Source organism: Protomyctophum bolini (assembly GCF_963924005.1).
Source record: "Protomyctophum bolini genome assembly, chromosome: 22".
In the NCBI taxonomy this organism is placed as follows: Eukaryota; Metazoa; Chordata; class Actinopteri; order Myctophiformes; family Myctophidae; genus Protomyctophum; species Protomyctophum bolini.
In genome coordinates this window covers 20,609,462-20,630,024 of record NC_137883.1, presented here as the reverse complement: position 1 = coordinate 20,630,024, position 20,563 = coordinate 20,609,462, and the positions used below count along the sequence as shown (strand labels likewise).

Here is a 20,563-nt window from a genome sequence, read left to right as displayed (position 1 = left end):
ATCTAAGGGCCTCAATCAACTACTTTCACATTATGGTAATTTTGTTTTGCACAAACATAATCAAACCCAAGCCACGGAGTTGGGTGAAGCTTCTCTCTCTCTCTCTCTCTCTCTCTCTCTCTCCCCCTCCCTAAAATAATGTGCCTGTGGTCCTGGCATTATATGCAGAGAGACTAATGCACAATACTATTGAAACTGTTGGGTGAGTTTGAATGCGTATTGTTACAGAGAGAGAGAGAGAGAGAGAGAGAGAGAGAGAGAGAGAGAGAGAGAGAGAGAGAGAGAGAGAGAGATGCACTGCCGGGTAATACAGACCATTACATGACCTCAACTACATGACTAACTTATCTGCAAACCAAAGAAAAAGGATAAAAACACAGAAACACACCCAGCCTCGAGAGCCAGAAAGAGAAGAGCAGTTTTTCATCATCACCCACTGTGCACAATGGACACTTTACACAGGAATCCTCAAGATTGTCCACCATTACGTAGGAATGTTCTGCCCCGAGCCGTGCCTTTAACAGTCCAGTCAGTATGAGCACATTGTCTACACAGCCCACCTCCTGAGTCCAATGGCCAGTTTTGCAGTTGCAGATATGCCACTGGGTATTGTATACTTGAAAAGCTGAGAAGAAAAGATCTCCCCCAACACCATAAACCTGCCCCTCAGCAAGTAAAACACCTTCACTACTCTAGGACCTGGCTAAGATATGTATGTACTTCATTTAGCGGAGATTATCTCCACTGTTCTTGGCCCCTGCGAACCACTTAGGAACTGTGAGAAATTCTCTATCCGGGGCGAAATACCCCAAAATGACCACGCCCTTTTAAAAATAACCGCCACTGAAAACATGCCTCTACAGTATCTTTTAAACTGTTGGAGCTACAGATGTTCAAAATGTTCAGAATACTCATGTTTGAATACTCAATAGATCATATGCACACGGTGGTCATCTTTCCATAAGTTAATGCCATGGTGGAAACTAGCCACAATTTGCCATTGACCGCCCATACATCCAAACAGACAAAGTCCTATCTAATTGTATTAAATTACATCAAACTCACCAACATTGCAGCTGTACGAAAAGCTTTAATTAGGCTATCATCTTTCTATCTGCAAAGTGTTTGTTTAATAAAAATCTATGTTGGAAGCACTCGTTGGATAATTTGAATTGAGTTTTGAATTTGCACATAATGTAGGAGGCAGCAGGATGTTGCTTCACTGAAAGTGAGCACTTCCAAACTCCAACACTTAAAAAACAATCACCTGCAAGGAATTTCTTGACATAAGGTACTAGCTCATAACACATGCCTACGGTGGATTTTTATGAAACAAATACTTTGCAGATAGAAAGAGGATCATTCAAGCTTTTCGTACAGCTGCAAGCCTGCAATGTTGGTGAGTTTGACGCAATTTAATACAATTAGACAGTACTTTGTCTGCTTGTGGAAAGATGACCGCCGTGTGCATAGCCTATGGTCTAATGAGTATTCAAACATTCTGAACATTTTGAGCACCTCAGGAAATCTGTCGCACAGTTTCGAAGATAGAGCCTTGTTTGAAGTAGCGGTCATTTAAAAAAGGGTGTGATCATTTCTCACAGTTCCTAAGTTGTTCGCAGCAGTCATATTAGCCAATATTAACAGTTGAGATATTCTCCGCTAAATTAAGTTCATACATATCCTGGTCCTGGAGTACACCAACCCGAGACACTGAACAAATGAATGAGAAAAATAACCGTTTTGTCTGGGAACAGAAGAGACAACCCTCCACATGGTCAGGATCAATGTGTGCCTTTTGTCTGTCCGTGGCTATCACCTCATGTACTATCCTCCACTGGAGGTCAGCCGGCAGCTTATCGCTCAGCAACCGCTAGCTTATACAGGCACCACCAACAGCTTTTCGCGGAGGAGCCTGGGCCAAAAAACCTCCTCAAAGTTGTCATGGCCTCCACAGACTGCCTCACCTTTATACAGAGGATGTACATTGCCTTCTTCTCCAAGACCTCACACAAGCCGAGAGGGGGAGAGGGAGAGGGAGAGGGGGGTCTAGGGACCCACTGACCCGACCAAAATTCCCCCAACACCAAATTGCGAACGGGTATACAGGCCAGGTACTGAGTGCTTCATCATTGACGCAAATAGCTGCTCCTGAAAGCATGGCAGATACAAATGGCACCTACAGTATGATACTCACACAAAAAACTAGTAAACACACTAAGAGAGCTTATGAGAATGGAAAACAATCCCAGTAGTGTTACTAAGCAGTGCCTGGCCCCTTCTCCATTACACGCATTAAAATGTCATGCGTGGGTGCTGTTCATTTCATTTGGTGGTACTACTCTACTTGAAGTGTGGATGCTGGTATTAAAGCAGTACTAATCTTTTTGATTCATATGCATGCAGCGATTGTCCGTTTGTCCTTACATATAAGCAGTCACAGAATATGTATTAATACAAATGTAGAGCTGCTGGCACTGCTAAAACGGGCTGTGTGACACAAAATAATGTGTTTATATACTGTGTCTCGGTGTAAGGTCAACAGCTACTGAATAAAATCAAATTGAGCCGGTCAAAAAAACATGGGCACTTTTGTGGCACAAAACAGCACTTACCTAATAAATAAGATTTGCTCTGCTGAATGATTTGGCATATTAGTATAGAGGTTAATATGGTGGCTGTTTAGATGAGATGCCACTGCATGAATACAAAAAGGCTGTTGATGTTTGTTGAATATAAATCATTACGTTCCACGATTTTACTTGGACGGGCGTGCAACATGTTCAAGCCATATTGCTTCCGCTGTGTTGTCATATTTCAGGCTTTTGGGTTCTCTTGAATATTGGACAGTGCAAAAATCATAGGGTTTTCCAGCCATATGACTTACACTATAGATAGTTGTCATATTTCAGGCTTTTCATGGTTTCTCTTGACAGTCTACAGAATTTCAATATTTTGACTTGCAGCACTCCTTTGCTGACTATTTTTTGTCAAGGCTTACAATGACGTTGCCACAAGAGATACCAGGCTAGGATGAATTTGCCCTCCACACATAATGACTGAATTCATTTCCATGGGAAATGTAATGTTACATTCATACTACCTGGTTAAAGCCTGGTTGTAAGTGCTGTTATTAAAATGTTTACTTTAAAATGGCTAAAATACAACAATTCATGGTCATAAGTTTATAAAGAATAATTCATAGCAATTTCATGATGTATAATAAATATGTGGTCCATACTTGATTTAATTTAAGGTTAAAATGTAAAACATGTGATGATGAGGCAGAACCAAGTTCTCTGTCTGTGTTATGTATGTGGTTCAATCATACATTATTTCAATAATAGCACTGCTGTTATCTTGACATTGCCTGGTTCCTTTAAGACGGTGAATGACGTCATCACGCGGAGACCGTGACTGTATCCCTGACATCCCTGTATGAATAAGTGCGCTATTCTGACTAAAACAATGGATATACAGTAAACGTTGTTTGAGTCTTTTATTTGCTGTTTATGTAAGAGAACAAACATAACAGTCTGTCAGTAGCAACACTGGACAATTTGACTGGTTGTGCATGATTGCTTGGCATTGAACACAGGTGCTACAAACCGTGTCTCACTCATTCAGACTCTGGTCTGCACGAAGGAATTGCAGCACACAGTGTGTTACGAACTGTTTAAAGTTATTAAAAAGACGTCTGAAGTCAAAGACAGACGGTCAAAAGGACATTCAAAGGACTCTAAGCAACTCAAGATGCAAGAACCTTTTCCACGACAAGCGGCCAACGAGGTATTATTATGTTTAGATTAGTATTTGTTGCGTTGTTTGTTTGATGGACACGTTAACCTGCACATCGCGCATTTCCTCGTATGTTTTGTTTGATCAATATTTGTATTGTATTGCACTTCGCTGATTGCTTATGTGTTTTATTTTTGTGTGAACATAGTTCTCACGGCATGGAACGGAGGGATGAGAAGAATGCCTGACAATAAATGCCCGTTTACAAAGAACCCCACCTGTGTCGTAAATGTTGTGAGAAGAGCTACACTGGTTACATATTTCCTAGCACTTTTGCCAAACGGAAGTGTTTCATCCCTACAGTGCCATATTTAAAGGTTCTGAGTAAAACAAGGACAAAGCGAGGTCAAAGTAAACCTTTTGAGCTTTAGATTCATAAATTATTGTTTACTGTGTGTCTCCGTCTGCCTTTCTGTCTACAACAGTGGTTTTCAAACATTTTGTGCCCAAGGCACACCAAAAGGGCAAAGTCAAGTCAAATCTCAAGGCAGACCTGCATTCATATTCATGCAAAATAGCCTCTATTCTACAGCAAGTGTTGCAGAAAAAACATACTGATATAAATTAAATTAAAGGATAATTCACAATTTTTTCTATTGTTGTATATGGTATATATTGCAATAATCCCAGGGCAGACTTGTACTTGCCTCTTGCTTTGTGTGTGGCTGTGTGCGTGTGCCTGTCCCGTTGAGTGTCTGTTGGTCCATTTGTTTGTGTCCTCACAAAAATTAGGCCCTCCTTTCTGCCCCTGTTTCTTGTATCCTCAGTCTGTTCCTCTGTACTTTCTTTGTTTCTACAGTCCTGCTTCGTCACTCTCTGATATGCCTCCAACCAGACCAATACCTTTGTCCTGTCCTGCCCTAATCAGTCCATTACTTCTGCCCTGCCTCCAGCAAGGCCAGAACCTTTGTCCTGGCTCTGCGCTGTCCCGTCCCAGCCAGGCCATTACTTTTGTCCTTTCTGCCTCCAGCAAGTCCAGAACGTTTGTCCTGTTTCTGTTCTGTCCTGTCCTGGCCTGGCCTGGCCTGACTTGTCCTATCCAGTTCGTCCTATCTCACATTGCAGGTCCTGTCTGTCTGTTTTCGTACTGTGTACATTATACGTTTTCGAGTGGGATTTTTATGGTAACTGGACTGAACCAAGTTGAATGGAACGGAACTGGGACGGACTACTGTACTAGACCTGTCAAGCCTGTGTTGTTTTAGGCTGAAGTGACCTGAATTGAGCTGGACTGGGTTACTTGGAATGGATTACTTGGTCTACTGGACTGGATCCGACTGACGTTGGCGAGCTAGCTACAGGATATCTTGGGTTTATTTATGAACCTAGAAGATGGTCAGGCCATTACTTCTTCCATTTTCACAGATCCTTGTGAAATAAAATAGTTTCTCCACCCTGCATAAGTTCTTCATCTCTTTATATCACTGCTTCTAAGGACTCATTACTTTAAGGATTTTAAGGAACACCAACATACTCTTTTGTATTCACACATAATTTGTTACTCACTCTTTTTTTCGTCGTCTTCTTCTTTTCTCTCTGTGGCAGTGTCCGGGGGTGTTTTCGGCCGACAAGTCGATTCAGGGTCAGAGCCTGATGATGACAACCAAATGAAGTTCTACACAGAGCAGCACAGGGGGCGCAGACGCAGCAAAGGTGAGAGGCAATGGAGACGGATGTGGGTATTTATTTTTGCAGAGATGTCCCACTTGCTCACTGCACACTGTGAGTAAGGCAAGAGAAGCGGAGGGGAACAACACATATACAGTAAAAATAGAGAAGACAGAAACTTTAAATATCATCCTATCCTCACGGTGAAATTCAATTAAATTTGCCCTGGAGCAACCTGTGTCAAGTCAAAACAAAAGGAGACCCCTGCCAGCTCACCTGTGGCTGAACCTTGAGAGCGCTGTAAGGAAAAAAAACTAAACTAAGTTGGCCACAAAGCACAAATATCTTAGAAAAATACAGTCCTAGGCTAAATTCACTGTGTTGACAGTAGAGGGATATTGGAAAAATGCCAAGCAACTGTGAGGGGACTATATTCTGGAAGAGGAGTGAGGGATGCGCAGTGGCTGGGACGAATAAGACCAGCAGTGGTGGAAAGTACCTACTCAAGTAATGTACTTAAGTACAATTTTGATCCACTACAATTATCTGACTGGTTATTTCAGTGAAATAATAGATGGGTAGATTTAAACAATAATGTTTTGTACATTTACTCAAGTAAAAAAAGGAATGGAGGCCTTCTGTCTACTAGAAGAGTATTACTATATTGCAGTATTTCTACGTTTTGCTTAAGTAAAGGGGAATACCACTAATTTTCAACATTTTAATGTCATTAATATACCTTACAGGAAATAATAAAATAACGCAAGGTCTGAAACGTGGGTTCATGTGATCAGTAACATTATAAAGTACATCACAAAGATGTACTTTATAATGTTACTGATCACATTCCTCGCATTATTTCCTCCCAACAACTCTAAGGTATATTAATGGCATAGTATAAGTAAAACGTGAGCGTAACCTACTCGTTCCACCACTGGAGACCAAAGGTCCTGATTTGTCAGCATAGCTGGAAGCAGGAAGGATTTGTGCCCCTCCCCGGTGTGGTTTTAAGTGCTGCACCATGGCACAGCTCAGTGACTCTCTGAGCAGATATATGAGCTGATGTAAATGGAGGCTGCATGGCGATAAGCAAAGCTGAGTCAAATAATAACCGTAATGGGAAACATGATTTTGGCCTGCCGAATGACACGGTGATATGTGATCGGGAGTGCACTTCCTCTTTGTGCGTGTGCGCGTGTGTGATGTGTCAATGTGTGCATGTGCTTGTCTTTGTTCATTAGTGCATAGTGCATCCATACAGTTTGTGTTTATTTCACAAACTGTGATGTGTCATGTGTATATACTCAGACACAATGACAAAAAACCTGTTATGCATCTGTACCAAACATATGATGTGTTTGTGAATACTTTGTTTTTGAGTGGTGCAACCACTCCTACAACCAGCAATGTCCGTGCGTATCTATGTGGCAGTGGTCATGAGCACGAGTATATGACTTATTAGTACCAGTAGGGGGCGCCAGAAACAGAGAGAGGGATAGTGCTGTGCCTGCTAGAGAGAGAGAGAGAGAGAGAGAGGCACGCACTGATAGTGTATTAGTCTTACAGTGAATTCCTTTTAAAAGGACACTGCTGGCATGCATTAGCTGCTCCCTGTGGCCACACAACTGTGAAAGATATAGCATGGCATGAGTCTGACAACTATGTCAAGGTTAAGGCCGACTGCAAAATGATTGGTCTTTCTTCAGGGAGATGGACTAAGAGTGATAAAAAGAGCCACAGAGGTGAACATAACAAATTTGTAAATACTACAGTAGCCTATATATTATGTAGTTGAATGCATTTTTAACGCTGCCCACTGGAAAAGTGTTATACATCTTTATTTTGTTAAAGTGCGTTGATCTTCCCTTCACTGTGTCTTGATGTATGCTTGTTCACATGCATACAGTATGTGTATGGCAGGGTTCCCCAATTAGTTTTCCCCAAGGGTAAAGCTTTTTTATTATTAATTAATTAATCTTAGAATAGATGTAGAATACCTACAGTATTTGAAAGTTGCAGAATCATAATTGTCTTCCTTGATGCATTGACGACCGTCAGCTGGAAAGATGCACGCACACACACACACACACACACACACGCACTGTGGCTATGGTAAGCTAAGTAAGCTCACATTTCACGCACGCATGTACGTACGCATACATACACACATACACACTGCTATTTGCTGTTTGAAAACCAAGTACTACACTTCAGTGTTTGTCTGCAATAGTTTCAGAGGACCCTGCAGTTATGAAACAGGGAGTTGTACTATGGTAATATGGTTTTAGAATAATTTCTGTAAATATTAAAATGGCAGTTGCCTAAAAACATTTCCTCTGCACATTTCTTTCCCTATTTCTTGACTTTACCTATTTCTTGCAATGTTTTATGTTTAAACACACTTGGGGTCATCTTGTATCACCGTGCATCCTCTGCGATCTGTCCTGTCTGCTGACTCCCTGCCTTGCATTCTCTCTTTATCTTGTCGTGACTTTTCCTTACTCCACTGTGTAATGTGCAGTTTGACAGCATGGAAGCACTCTTGCACACTCATAGCCATGTCTACACTCCAACCTCCGTGTACACAACACATAGCATGCTGAGAGTGCAGTATACAGGGCGTCTCGGGAGGTGGAGAGGCTGTCTGGCCCAAGGTCCCGGTTCAATAACTTAGTTCCTCTTGGCATTGTGTCGAAGTCAAGTGTCCTTGAGCACTAACTAACTGTTCCCGACGAGCAGGTCGGTTCCTTGTGTGTTGTGCATGGTTGCCTCTGGCTTGCGTGCGTGCGTGCGTGTCTTTGTGTGCATGTGTGTGTGTCTCAGGTTAACGCACTTTGTACATTGCTTTGGATAAACTCTACAGTCTATAAATATACAATATACTGCACACCAATTAAAACGGGACTAAGATATGTTTAGCTAGGTTATTCATTAAAGCTGCTGGCAGAATGAAATTACAGTACATTACCGAAACACATTGTACTAGAGGTGGTAGAAGTCAAAGTACCATCGAATTGTCCCTCCAGTCCCTATACTAACCATTTAGAAAGTAAAAGTGAAGCACTGAATTCACATCTCTGTCCTCAAAATTGGTAGATAGACTGACAAGAGTGACAGGAGCAATCATCTGTAGCTAATCCATACACATTGTGCATTACATTCACCCATTCGCACATACTGTACTTTCACACACCGATGGTGCAGGAAACCATGCAAGGCGAGGTTCAGTGTCTTGCTCAACGACACTTCGACAGTAACACTGGGGGAGCCCGGGATCAAACCCGGGAACCTATTCCCAAGCGGCCACTCTACCTCCTGTTCCACTGACACCCCTGATTGTGTGTGTGTGTGTGTGTGTGTGTGTGTGCGTGCGCCCCAAATACCTGGATGAACGCATAGACATTCTGTGCATACTTGCCATAAATGCTAATTCGGTCAGATATCTCATGAATAGATTGAGAACATTAATAGCTTGAGAGCATTTTTATTTATACAATGTAAATCCAGGTGTGAATATTATATTTTATATTGGCGTTCAGGCTTACTCAATGCTCAGCACATTAGAAGAACGCCATTTAAGAGCAGGGAGTTATACATCTATAACAACCCCACCCAGGGGAAAACGCAAGCCTTCAGCTGGATGTGCCATATTTATTTGTCTGTTGCATCTGCGCTACTGCCACAGACATGCAGACATCACCAGGCACAACCTGATCTTTATAGTACATAGGATAGACAACACTAACCTCAACTACCTTGTTCTACTGCCACAGACATGCAGACATCACCAGGCACAACCTGATCTTTATAGTACATAGGATAGACAAACACTAACCTCAACTACCTTGTTCTCAGAATCTATAGCGTTAGTGTAAATTATTAAGGTTCATTCCTTCATTCATTCATTCATTATTTTTATTCATTATAAAAATGTATTAATTTGCTCAGACACATGATGAACATTTTACATTCATTCTCAATGCGAATTTAACAAAAATACAGATTTGCTACATACCGGTATGACATCAATTATCCATTCATTGTCATTTGGATTTAATGTTTGTCTTAGGACAAATATCTACAAAGCTGAATATAAAAATCACACCCGTGTGAAGTGAGGGGCACTCTTACAACTCTTACATCTTACAACACTCATCTTACATCATACCAAATTCAAAGGGAATTTGGTATGATTAGGTGATGTAATGATGATGTAAAACAAATGGTGTCAAAGCAAACATTAAATTATCTTTATTGTTAATGGGATGAAAGTTTGTGTTAGGGACAAAACAAACATTAAACCTGTATATAGGATCGCCCCTCAGAAATAAGAATCTAGCTAGTGTTAGTGTAAATGAAGGTTGGGATTTATCCATCCATCCATCCATCCATCCATCCATCCATCATAAAAATAATGATAGATACAGTAGACTGACAGGAAATGGGGAGAGAGAGATGCACGCATGAATGGGACCCAAACCCTCGACACACTGTCAGGCTGCCCAGGTTGCAGCCCAGGTTCCCGGACCTTGGGATTCATTTGACTGCTAAGGCCGAGTACATGTGTGATATTTCATATTATTAAGTCATTTTACTTTCACTTTAGGCACACTTTAGGCTGCAAAATGAAAATGTTTGTTTTCCTCCGCACACGTATAAACAGTGAAAGCTATTTACAGTACGAAAACTTTCACACGCCAAGGCTGCATGTGCCTTTTCCCATGCATTTCCAGTGCATTCTAGTAATCTCGATATCAACCTGCCTACCTCATGATGAATACAGGTAGAAAGAAGATAAGCAGCTCATTTCACTCCCTTCATCCTGGCTTGGAAATGGGAGCCTGGAGAGAGCCAAAGGGCAACCAAAACAACCAATCTATAACCCTGTCAGTGGCGATAGGATCGTACATCATGTTGACGGAAGATTCTAGGCTGCTGGAAGGAGGCTTGGTCCTTCAACTCATCTTTTATTGTCTTGTGCTGAAAGTAAATCAGCCAACTCTCTTTTTTTCTTCTTCAAAAAGCTTAAAGGTTGGTTAGAAGGTTGACTGAAGGTGCTGAAGGTGGTCTTATATAGTTTAGTTGTGTGTGTGTGTGTGTGTGTGGGGGGGGGGGGGGGGGGTGCATGTGCACGTGTGCTTTCATGCAAAGGAGAGAGTGTGTGATGGTGTGTGTGGGGGGGTACTGCCATTTTGTCCTCATTCATGATAAACATTTTGTCATATCATGTGTTGTGAACCATATCCTGGTTGACATGTGCCTTAAGGTATTTTTTCCCTCCCTCAGGCCACCCACACAGTCCCCTGAACAAGGCCACCTTGACGTTGATCACCATCAGCACGTGTGTCCTTGCCATTGTCTATGCTACCCAGAATTCCTGCCCCCTCACAGTCAAAGTCACCCTCCATGTGCCTGAGCACTTTGTTGCTGATGGTAAGTGCAAAGCATTCAGTAGAATGTCCATGAATATTCCATTTGTTTAGAAATTCTGTGTGAAAAGGGGGGGAAAAGCACAGGTCAACCTCTGCACTTTAAATTCCAGATTTATTTAAATGTATTTACAAATGAGTGTACAAATGAAACCAAATGGACCCATAATTGGTTCCATTTGTACACACTCTAAGTTAAGTGTACACCTTCCTCTGTTTTACCTTTGGTTGTCATTTTGTTGGTTGTTTTGGACTTTATTTATGAGATAGTTGAATGCCCACATATTCTAGGGCTTGCTTTTATCCTCATTCTAAACCCTGAATGATTTGGGGTTTCAGTAAAATGCCTGTAACGTAAACTGTAAATGGTATTGCTTTTACACACAGTAAAATCCAGAGTTTTAATTTAGTATTAGTTAATTTATCTCTGGGTTTCTGCCATCCTTTCCACAAACAAACTATAACCCACAAAGTGACCAGTCAGACCACCAACTTTTTTTTTTTCTTTTTGCTGCAAGATTGCCTCCACATTGAACATGGAGGCACGTTCCTTATCCCTCTAAAAAGACTGGTTTCAATGTTGTTTTGTGAACAAATGAATGTGATTTTCATAGTGAGCACAATGGATGACAATTCGTCTTGTGCCACAGCAACACTAAAATGTATACATTAATATTGAAGCTACATAAATAAATAAAAGTAATGTAAAAGTTAAGTAAAGTAACCAGTAACTATAACTACTTACTAATTTAAAGTAATTCATTCGTTAATCATTTTGGCTTAATCGAGGATGCTAAGCACCCAGAGATTTGCTTCATTGCTGGCCTATTTTAAAATTGCGCCAGTATGCAAGGTGTGCTCATGGAAAATGATTTGGCAGAATACCAAGAGGCACCAGTGTACCACGGCTTAACCCTCACAGGGAGGGAGAGGAGAGGGGGATTGGACAAATCCAGGGAGTGAGAAAGATAGACAATATGGAGTGGAGAGATTATGAGGAACATGGATAACTTAATTAATGATCATCTTATCTTCTAAAGCTATGCATCCACACATCAGCTGAACAGTGCCTCTGCCACTGGAGCCTGTCTAGTTCTTGAAATGCACGATGTGCACATTACTTAACCGAAATGTACTTTCTGTATATTCTGTAAAACCAAGATATCAACTGTGCTTCTTGACATAATTGATACCAATATAGTAGTATTCTTATTCTTATTCTTATTATTATTATTAGTAGTAGTAGTAGTAGTAGTAGTAGTAGTAGTATTATTTTAATCATACCAAACATCAGAACTTACACATTGGAGCTATGTATCCCATTGGGGGTGAAGTGGAGTTATGGAACGTCTTGCAAATAGTAAGAACCTTGTGTTCTTATTCCACAAATTTTCTGGATACATCTGGGTATCATTACGCACCTTAACCCATTTTGGGTGGGAACCCCTTTTGGTGTTAGCATTATGTTATGCTTTAGCTATTGAAAAATAGCAGATCTACAAGCTACAAGCTTGTAGGTCTGCTATTTTTGAAAAAATCGTGAAAATGTGCCCCAATCCTGACAGTTGATTTAGAAGACATTTTAGAAATGTCGACGTCAGGCCTAAATGGGTTAAACTAGACATGCTACAGTAGCTTCCCTGAATAAGTGTGTTAGCTAAACAGATGCAAAGCGGTCAGTAAAATGTTTCAAGGTAGGATATACCAGATGGTGTCTTGCTGATGACCAACTGGCATTAGCTGGTTGCCAGGTTATAGGAGCCTGCATGCAGTTGGTTGACTTAACCTATTATATTGAAGAAGAAGGCTACAGTTAGTTTCATAATTATTTTTATTATGATTTTAAATGACATTATCCACTCTTGCATGCCAAAATAATGGCCCACCCCAAATCATCATTATTGAAACTATTTTGTTACTTTGCATACACACATGCCTCCCTCATTCCCATTCTGTTTCCCCATGCCCTCTCTCTCACACACACAGGCATTATGCATATACTGTATGCACTGTAGTGTCAGATACTCAGCAAATACTATAAGCCCACTATCCTTGAGAGTCATGACAGACGTGAATTTGATGTTTGGGTACTTGTCTGGCACTGAGTGGATGAAGGAGATTAAACAATACAACACTGCTCTAAGATCAAAGATGTAAGGCGATTAGGCAGAGATATGCATTCCTTTGGATATTCAATTTTCCAATGACAAAAGGGTACTATATATTGCAAGATCCATTTTCTATGTTATTACTTATTTAACTCTTTCCAGTCCTCCTGCAGGTTTTCTCTTTTCTCTTATTTAGAACTTTTAGTTAAACTGTATCTTTATTTCCCCAATTTCAGTTCACAATTTAGGAATTAAATGCCTAAACGGAACCTCTTATCCAGAGTGACTTACAAAGTGTAGGGAGTAAATTGTATTCATGCATCCTAGTCAACCAAAAGCATACATGGTCAGGTAAATTGACATAATCTCAGAAGCAATGCAAAAAAATACTTTTGGTGGTCCTTCATATTTGAGTGGTTGTGTGATTTGTTTTCAAAGCAGTGGACAGCAGTGGTTTGCTAACAGCGTTGCTGTCCTATATAGCCCATACATTGACTTTAGATTTACCCAGACATATCAGTAAGCAAAAAATCTGATTGTTGATCTACGCAAGACTAGATGAATTATAATTGACCGATTTAGTTAGAGGTTGGGAGAAAGAGCTCCTGATATCATCAACCTCCTTATCAAAGAAGGTGATGACAGCTTCAGCAGAGAAGGGATAAGGGGGAAAAGAGCGTGGAAAAGAGCTTCCTCTGGTTAGAGGATGCAAGATGTAAAACCTCTAAAATGAAGTATACCTCTGAAGCCTGGGCCAATGGCTGAAGCTATTGGGTTCTGAGGGAGCGACAGGGGTAGCAGTTTTCTCTGCAGGGCTGACTGTCCGCATATGGATTATGCTCTGTGCGTAACTGGAGTCCTGCATTGGGCTCTAGAAGGTGGCATACCTGTGTTCTGGATCAGTTTCCCAAGCTTTGTTTAATTTGCTCAGCAGCAGATTTGAAACAGAAACACACAAAGATGTCATGTTTCCAGTTCAAATCTGCTTTGGGAAACTGAACCAGAACAGGAGTTCTGGAGTTCTGGCACATTTTGGAGACACAGGACTATGGTTATGCACAGACAGAGTCTATTGTAGAGACTGGAGGGAGGCGTGGGCTGGAATTAATTCAGCATGCTGGCTTGCTGATTGTCACTTCCAAAGTCCTCCTTCCGCAGAGATGCGGTGAGTGACCTAGACAGATATGAGATTAGAGGGATCGCTGGGATGAGACATTGAGACAAGTCCAACATGGAGCACCACAAGGAAATAGCAGGAATAGTAACACACACAAAAACATTGTAGCAAAAGAGATGCAAATGCACAATGTTAGGACCTCCTCGATGTGTCTCCACCTATACATCTACAAGTATTTTTATTTTATTTTTTATATTATACTGCTCCTATTGTATATAGCTTCTGAGCAGAACCGAATCTGCAAAAATGTATTTCTAATAGATTCCTATATACCTATACATTCACCTATAAACACAAATTATGCTCACACAAATTCTTTCTCCTCTCAGCACAGAGGAGTTGTTAGGATCTATATCCTTGAAGAGAACAGAAACCCAATCTTCTCTACGCTCCCTTTGGAGTAAATAGTCTTTGGCATCAATTAGTGATAATCTGTTCAGTGATTGGAGTGTAATGATTGGTCTGGGAAATGGGAATGGGAGGGCATAACGATAAGACAGCTCACATGAGCATCCTCTTTCATACTGTTAACTGGCTGGTGTGTGAAAACCTATAGCCTCCTATAGTCCTTTCCTTGCCCCATTTACAAAGGATATACCGTCAATATCCTAATTATAAGCCTTAATTACCAATTGCTCATTTAAATACTGACAGGAGGTGGATAAAAAATTTACAGAACAAGTAACACGTCGCTAATTTGCAATTTATTCCTTAATGTTGTCATCAGGCCTTTGTTGTTCCGTATGTGGAAATCCTTTTTGGTTAAATGTTTTGTGTTTGTTCTTTTTTTCCCATTTTTTTCCAGGAAGCAGCTTTGTGGTGAGCATGGGCAGCTTCCTGGACGTTTCTAATTGGCTTAACCCCGCCAAGTTAACCTTGTACTATCAGACAAACGCATCTACCCAGTGGATCAGGGATTACTGTGGCCAGAGGACCACCGAGCCCTGCGAACAGCTCTGTGACCAGGAAACAGGTTGGTTGCACGCACGCACGCAGCCACGCACGCACACACACACACACACACACACACACACACACACGGACGCACACACACTCTCTCTCTCTCGTGTCTTACATGCTTTATGGCGTTATTATATTTGTACTGTATGATTGTGTGGCTCACTTCCCATGAAATGGTTTTGTTAGGCCCGGGAGATAGAGTAGAAAGAGTCACCTGCATTTATTGCGCCTTTGAAGCCGAAAGGGTTTAGTAATACCATTTTAAAACTTGGCAAGACTAATAGGCCTATACTTGTTCTGCTTATATCTCCATAAAAGTGATATTTAAGAATAATAATTGCAATACTGTTCTGTTCTTTTGTGTTTTTTTGTGCAAAGCATCTCTATTGATTTCCTATCAGTCATACATAGACTAAATCTATGTTTATGCAATGTTAGGTGGGGGTGGTACAGTTTTTTAGGAGAGGTAATTTTAATTTTGGCTGCAAATGTACAGATTTCCAATGAGTCAAAACTGCCCCTTGGTTCTTGTGGCTGTACGTTTCGCTTATTGCTCTGACCCATATAATGTATAAGTTGTTAATCAGCAGTTCCCATACATTTTAGATGGCACACCCCCTTCTACATCCTGACAGGGATCCTGCACACTTTCATTCCCACTTTTTTTTGTATACATTTTATGGCAGCAATAAAGGTGAAATATTCAACACATCGCAATAATGCATCCTCACATTATCAACACAGAGTAAAGAGTGTGGGTGTGGGCGAGAGGTGGGCACACACAAGCTCAAAGCCAGATATAGGACCATCATGTGAGAACATGAGTCAAAATGTCTGAGTGAGAGTGTGACGGTTCTAGGCATAAGAAATATAAGCGGTCGCTTAGGGCCACAACCACTGAGGGGGCCACATCCCAGGGAGAAGTTTTATTATATTTTTTATGTATCCCATACATGGGCTACCTTCACTTAATGCGGCCCGCAGCTTAATATTGGAATACTGACATATTATTGATTTCAGCTGTTACAATTCCAAACATGCAAGCATGACCCGCTTTAGTCTATATTAGTAGCTTAATGACTAGTAGGCCTACTATAGTCTTTTTTATGTCCAATGTATTTGCAAGTTAAAGGTATATTCAGTGATTTCACTTAATTCAAATATCACTTGTTTTGTTGTGATAATCCTCCCTTCTATAGTGTGCTGACCATATAAGGAGTTCCTCCCTGTCCCCAGTTAACACCTCGGGTAAAAAGAAAACGTAGGTTTCGTTTTTGGCTAGGTGGCCCAGCCGTCATCCAATTAGGTTAGAGATGGGCCTTCCGCCAATAATGATGGAGCGGGCGCGGGCCTTGGTGTGTGTGCTGTTGGCTTGTTGCGTGTCCCCCGTGCATGTGCACATCTGGTTACCGGGTCGGACCGGGGTTTTTTTTCAAAATCACCCAAATTACTGAATGCTCCTTTAACATAAGAACATATTAATGTATTTGAAATTAAATAAAAATGTTAATTTTCAATTCTTAAAACTTAAAAATTTGCAAAAATAGCAGGTCTACGAGCTCCAAACACGTCACAGTTTGAGCTTTCCGCGTCGGGTCTGCCTACGCAGACCCATAAAATACCCGGTAACCTGAGACCTCTCGTGGTTTATTGCTTTTCTAAAACGGTTACAAACATATAGCAATATTAACCTAATACAACTATTAAATTCACAAAAGTAGCTACGCTTTCCGCCACCAGAGCGAGCCACATCACTTGCTTGTTTTGCTCGGCAAGTAGCCTATGTGACGGGAGAATAGCGCTTGATGTCTTTACGTGGCTGCCTCGAGCCACACGTTCACAGTCGTATGAGCCGGGTGGTGCTTACACGCCCGCACGGCATGTGTTTGTAAAGCAATCAAGCGCTCCCCTTCCCCAGTACAGCTACAGAGATGTGGAATCAGCTGCGAATGATATAAAGTGATTGAAGGTGTGGATTATCGGTGAAATTTACACCGGTCACATGACTGTAACCAGCCAATCAGAATCAAGTATTGGGACTACCCGTTTTAGAACAGCTATTTTTGACTATATGCATTGTGGCCCTCTGAGTGTGAAGTGACGTACCCTTTTAATTTACATTATCTACTCTACCGAAAATGCAAGGTATCCTGGCCAGAAGGTAGAAGATAATAGAATAAATGGATGAACATTATCTTGCCCAAATTAAATCATCATTGTGCAGGTTAATGTTTTAGAGCTATGTTTTCCTCCCACCATAATGATACATAATTGTTATTGTACAGCATAGCAGTACTCATACGTACTTGCATATGTATTTTACGCACATTTCCCTGTGAAGGATTTAATTGTTCTGCCAAAATCAATGCAAGTTCCCGACATGTATAACTTATTACTCCCTCTGGTGAACAGCTTAATTGTAGCATTTTATCCAGAACATTATGGTTGAGTCGACACACTGCAAACACACAATTATTGCCAAGACCATGAAAAAATATAAATGTATCTGTTGATTAATGTAATTATCTGCTGAACTCAAACTGAAAGATGCAGAGTTCCAATTAATATATGCATAAGTGATGAATACGTTCTCACACTACAACTCTCATACTACATAAACACGCACACATGCACGTAAGCATGCACACAGTGCATCGATCGATGCGCATCGATCAAAAACAACCTTAAGTTGTTAACCTACAATGTTTACACAGGCTACCGAGTCACCGACTAGTGTGAATTAACATAGAAATAAGCCTGAATTAAGCCCATTGTGTGACCTGCTAACTCCTGTAGTGTACGTAGGTGTAAGCGACCTGCACGTGACGTCATTAACCCATTTAGGCCTGACGTCAAAATAAAAATAAGTCTTCTGAAAGAATATATACCGGTATTCAAAGATTTGTGCCGCATTTTCACGATTTTTCAAAAATAGATCTACAAGCTCATAGCTCACCACTGAGTAGCGCGCTATGAGCTTGTAAGCACGCATGCACACACGTACGCACACACACACAGTTGTATTGTAAACTAAAGCGTGACACTAATATGGTAATACCCTTGAAGCTTGATGCCGTTAGCACTGGCCTAATTGCCAGCGGTGACATTTAGAGTAGACCAGGTCACTTTTGTGGGCGACGCAATTCCACTCTGTTGTCTGCGACACATGCTTTGAACAACTTCAGCCCAACGGAAAATGTTTCAAGGACCCCCTCGGACCTCCACGTGTGCCGTCAGATGTGAGTTTATCATGGGCGATGATGAATTTGTGCACGGCTAAAGTAAACAGTAAAGGTTATCCCTTCATAAAGACTGAAGGTGAAGTGGAGGAATGGGGTTGTCACACTCTGATGGGTTCTGCTGCGTCTGCACAAACTCACAGAGTCTGCTGAGACGGAGAGAAAGGGGCTCTAGATGGTATATCAGGGGATAACCGAGTTTAGAGGGCAAGTGTTTCCTTTTAGGAGAAAGGAGTTGTGTGTGGCAGGGGTGGGGTTGGGAGCACACGGAAATCTGTTTGTTGGGGGGGGGGGTAAGCCTGGTTTATACTTTGCCGTACCTCGGTGTCAAATACGGTAGCTATAGCTCACAACGTGTCATCCGAGACAGGTTGTCAGTTAACACTTTATGTTAGAGAACGTGCGTGCGTGCTAGGGCATTAAGCAACTAGTCGACTATAGTTTACTAGTCGACTAGTCTACCTTGTTGGTACTAGTTGACTAGTTCATAAGAAAATTAAAAAATAAACAAAATAAATATTTGTATTTCCCCCCCCCCCAATCTTATCACAAGTTTAATGCTGGATTGCAGAACTTGTTTGAACAAATAAAACTTAATTTTAACCAATCTGTAATCTGTATGGTATGTACTGTTGTACATGTTGTATGTTAATACTATAACTAGCACATCTGCAGTGCTTGAGATCATGCCATAATTGGCAGAGCGGTAGATATTTGGTCTTCCATGTGTGAGACCCCGGCCGGGGTTGAATCCCCGGGAAGGTCATGAAGCTATGGATTGCAGCCTTTAACAATGCTGCATCAAATGAGTCCAAATAGACCACTCTGTATAATGGCGTTGTGATTTGTATCTGATCTGTTTTAGTGCTAGTGGCTAACACAAAGTCAGAGGACAAATCATTAACAACCTTATAAGTCAATGGCTTGGAAAGCTATCGCAGCAGTAATCGTTACTACTCAATGCTGCACAATGAGGCAGAGTCATTGATTTACCAGATGTCTACATTTATTCAGTCAATTGTCTCATTATTCAATTACAGCAGTGTGTGTCGAGATGCCATTGTCATGCAAATGAAAGGAGCAATCCTTTAGTTTAACAGGAGAGAGGGAAGGGTATAGCTCCGTTAGTTTAATAGGAGAGAGGGAAGGGCATAGCTCTGTTAGTTTAATAGAGAGGGAAGGGTATAGCTCTGCATTGATCATTTAGTTTAATAGGAGAGAGGGAAGGGTATAGCTCTGTTAGTTTAATAGAGAGGGAAGGGTATAGCTCTGCATTGATCCTTTAGTTTAATAGGAGAGAGGGAAGGGTATAGCTCTGTTAGTTTAATAGGAGAGAGGGAAGGGTATAGCTCTGTTAGTTTAATAGGAGAGAGGGAAGGGTATAGCTCTGCATTTAAATCAGCTGGATGTTAATGTTTTAATTTAGTTTATGTGGGGGTGGTTATTATTATTATTATTATTTATTACTACCACCAGTAAGATGCCCTGAGGGCGAGGTCGTGCTGAAACAACAGGGCTTCTTAATACGACACAGTTGAGAAGCAGGAGTTAACCTATTAATCTGGTGTCAGTGAGGTCAGATGTAGAGTTGCTGGCCGGCTCCATATAGATGTAGGTGATGATCTAGTCTTCTCCATGTATGGCTATCCACGGTTTGATGAGGTCAGTGTTGTGATCTTCATATATGGAGATCTGGGTGATGATAGTCAGCTCCACATATTGAGATCCATGTCACGTGTTGTACAGTACCAACTTGGTTCATTTGCAAGTGTGACTCGTGTCGCGGCAACAACAATGGTATGAGACTGACACAAACGTATATGGCGATCTAAGGGTGGCAGCGGGCACAGTGTCTTGAGTGTACAGAGTTTGATGAGGTCAGATGAGGTCAGATCAACATGTGGAATTAATTCTGTATTGGCCATATACAGTATGGAGCGTCACGAGGCGTGACTGACGGACGGACTGACCGACAGGTTTTAGCGTGACTGACAGGCAGGTTTTGCAGGTTTTCATAGTAAACTGTGAACTACGTTGTTGTTGACATTGAAAATATAATTTTAACCACCTTCGCTGTATAGCAACAGTAGCCGGTCTACAAGTTAAAATTCAATGCATTGTGAGTTTCTAGAATTAGTTTATTTTTTCTTTTCTTTTTTAAGTTTTAGATATTTTTTTGAAATGTTTTGAAACATTTTCCGCCTGTAATAACATGCAGCCAAAAAAGGGACACCAGGGTTAATG

At 41.1% G+C, this 20,563-nt stretch overlaps 1 protein-coding gene across 1 annotated transcript in view; it reads left to right on the top strand.

The window, feature by feature from the left end:
• The window catches only part of astn2 (astrotactin 2), a gene marked incomplete at both ends in the record, with an annotated part of 472,482 nt that overhangs the window by 185,377 nt on the left and 266,542 nt on the right, over positions 1–20,563 (top strand). Inside the window, 3 exons of the mRNA XM_080756633.1 lie at positions 5,344–5,451; positions 10,693–10,839; positions 14,926–15,093. Of these exons, the coding sequence (XP_080612759.1) occupies positions 5,344–5,451; positions 10,693–10,839; positions 14,926–15,093 (423 nt within the window). The remainder of the gene's footprint in view (positions 1–5,343; positions 5,452–10,692; positions 10,840–14,925; positions 15,094–20,563) is intronic.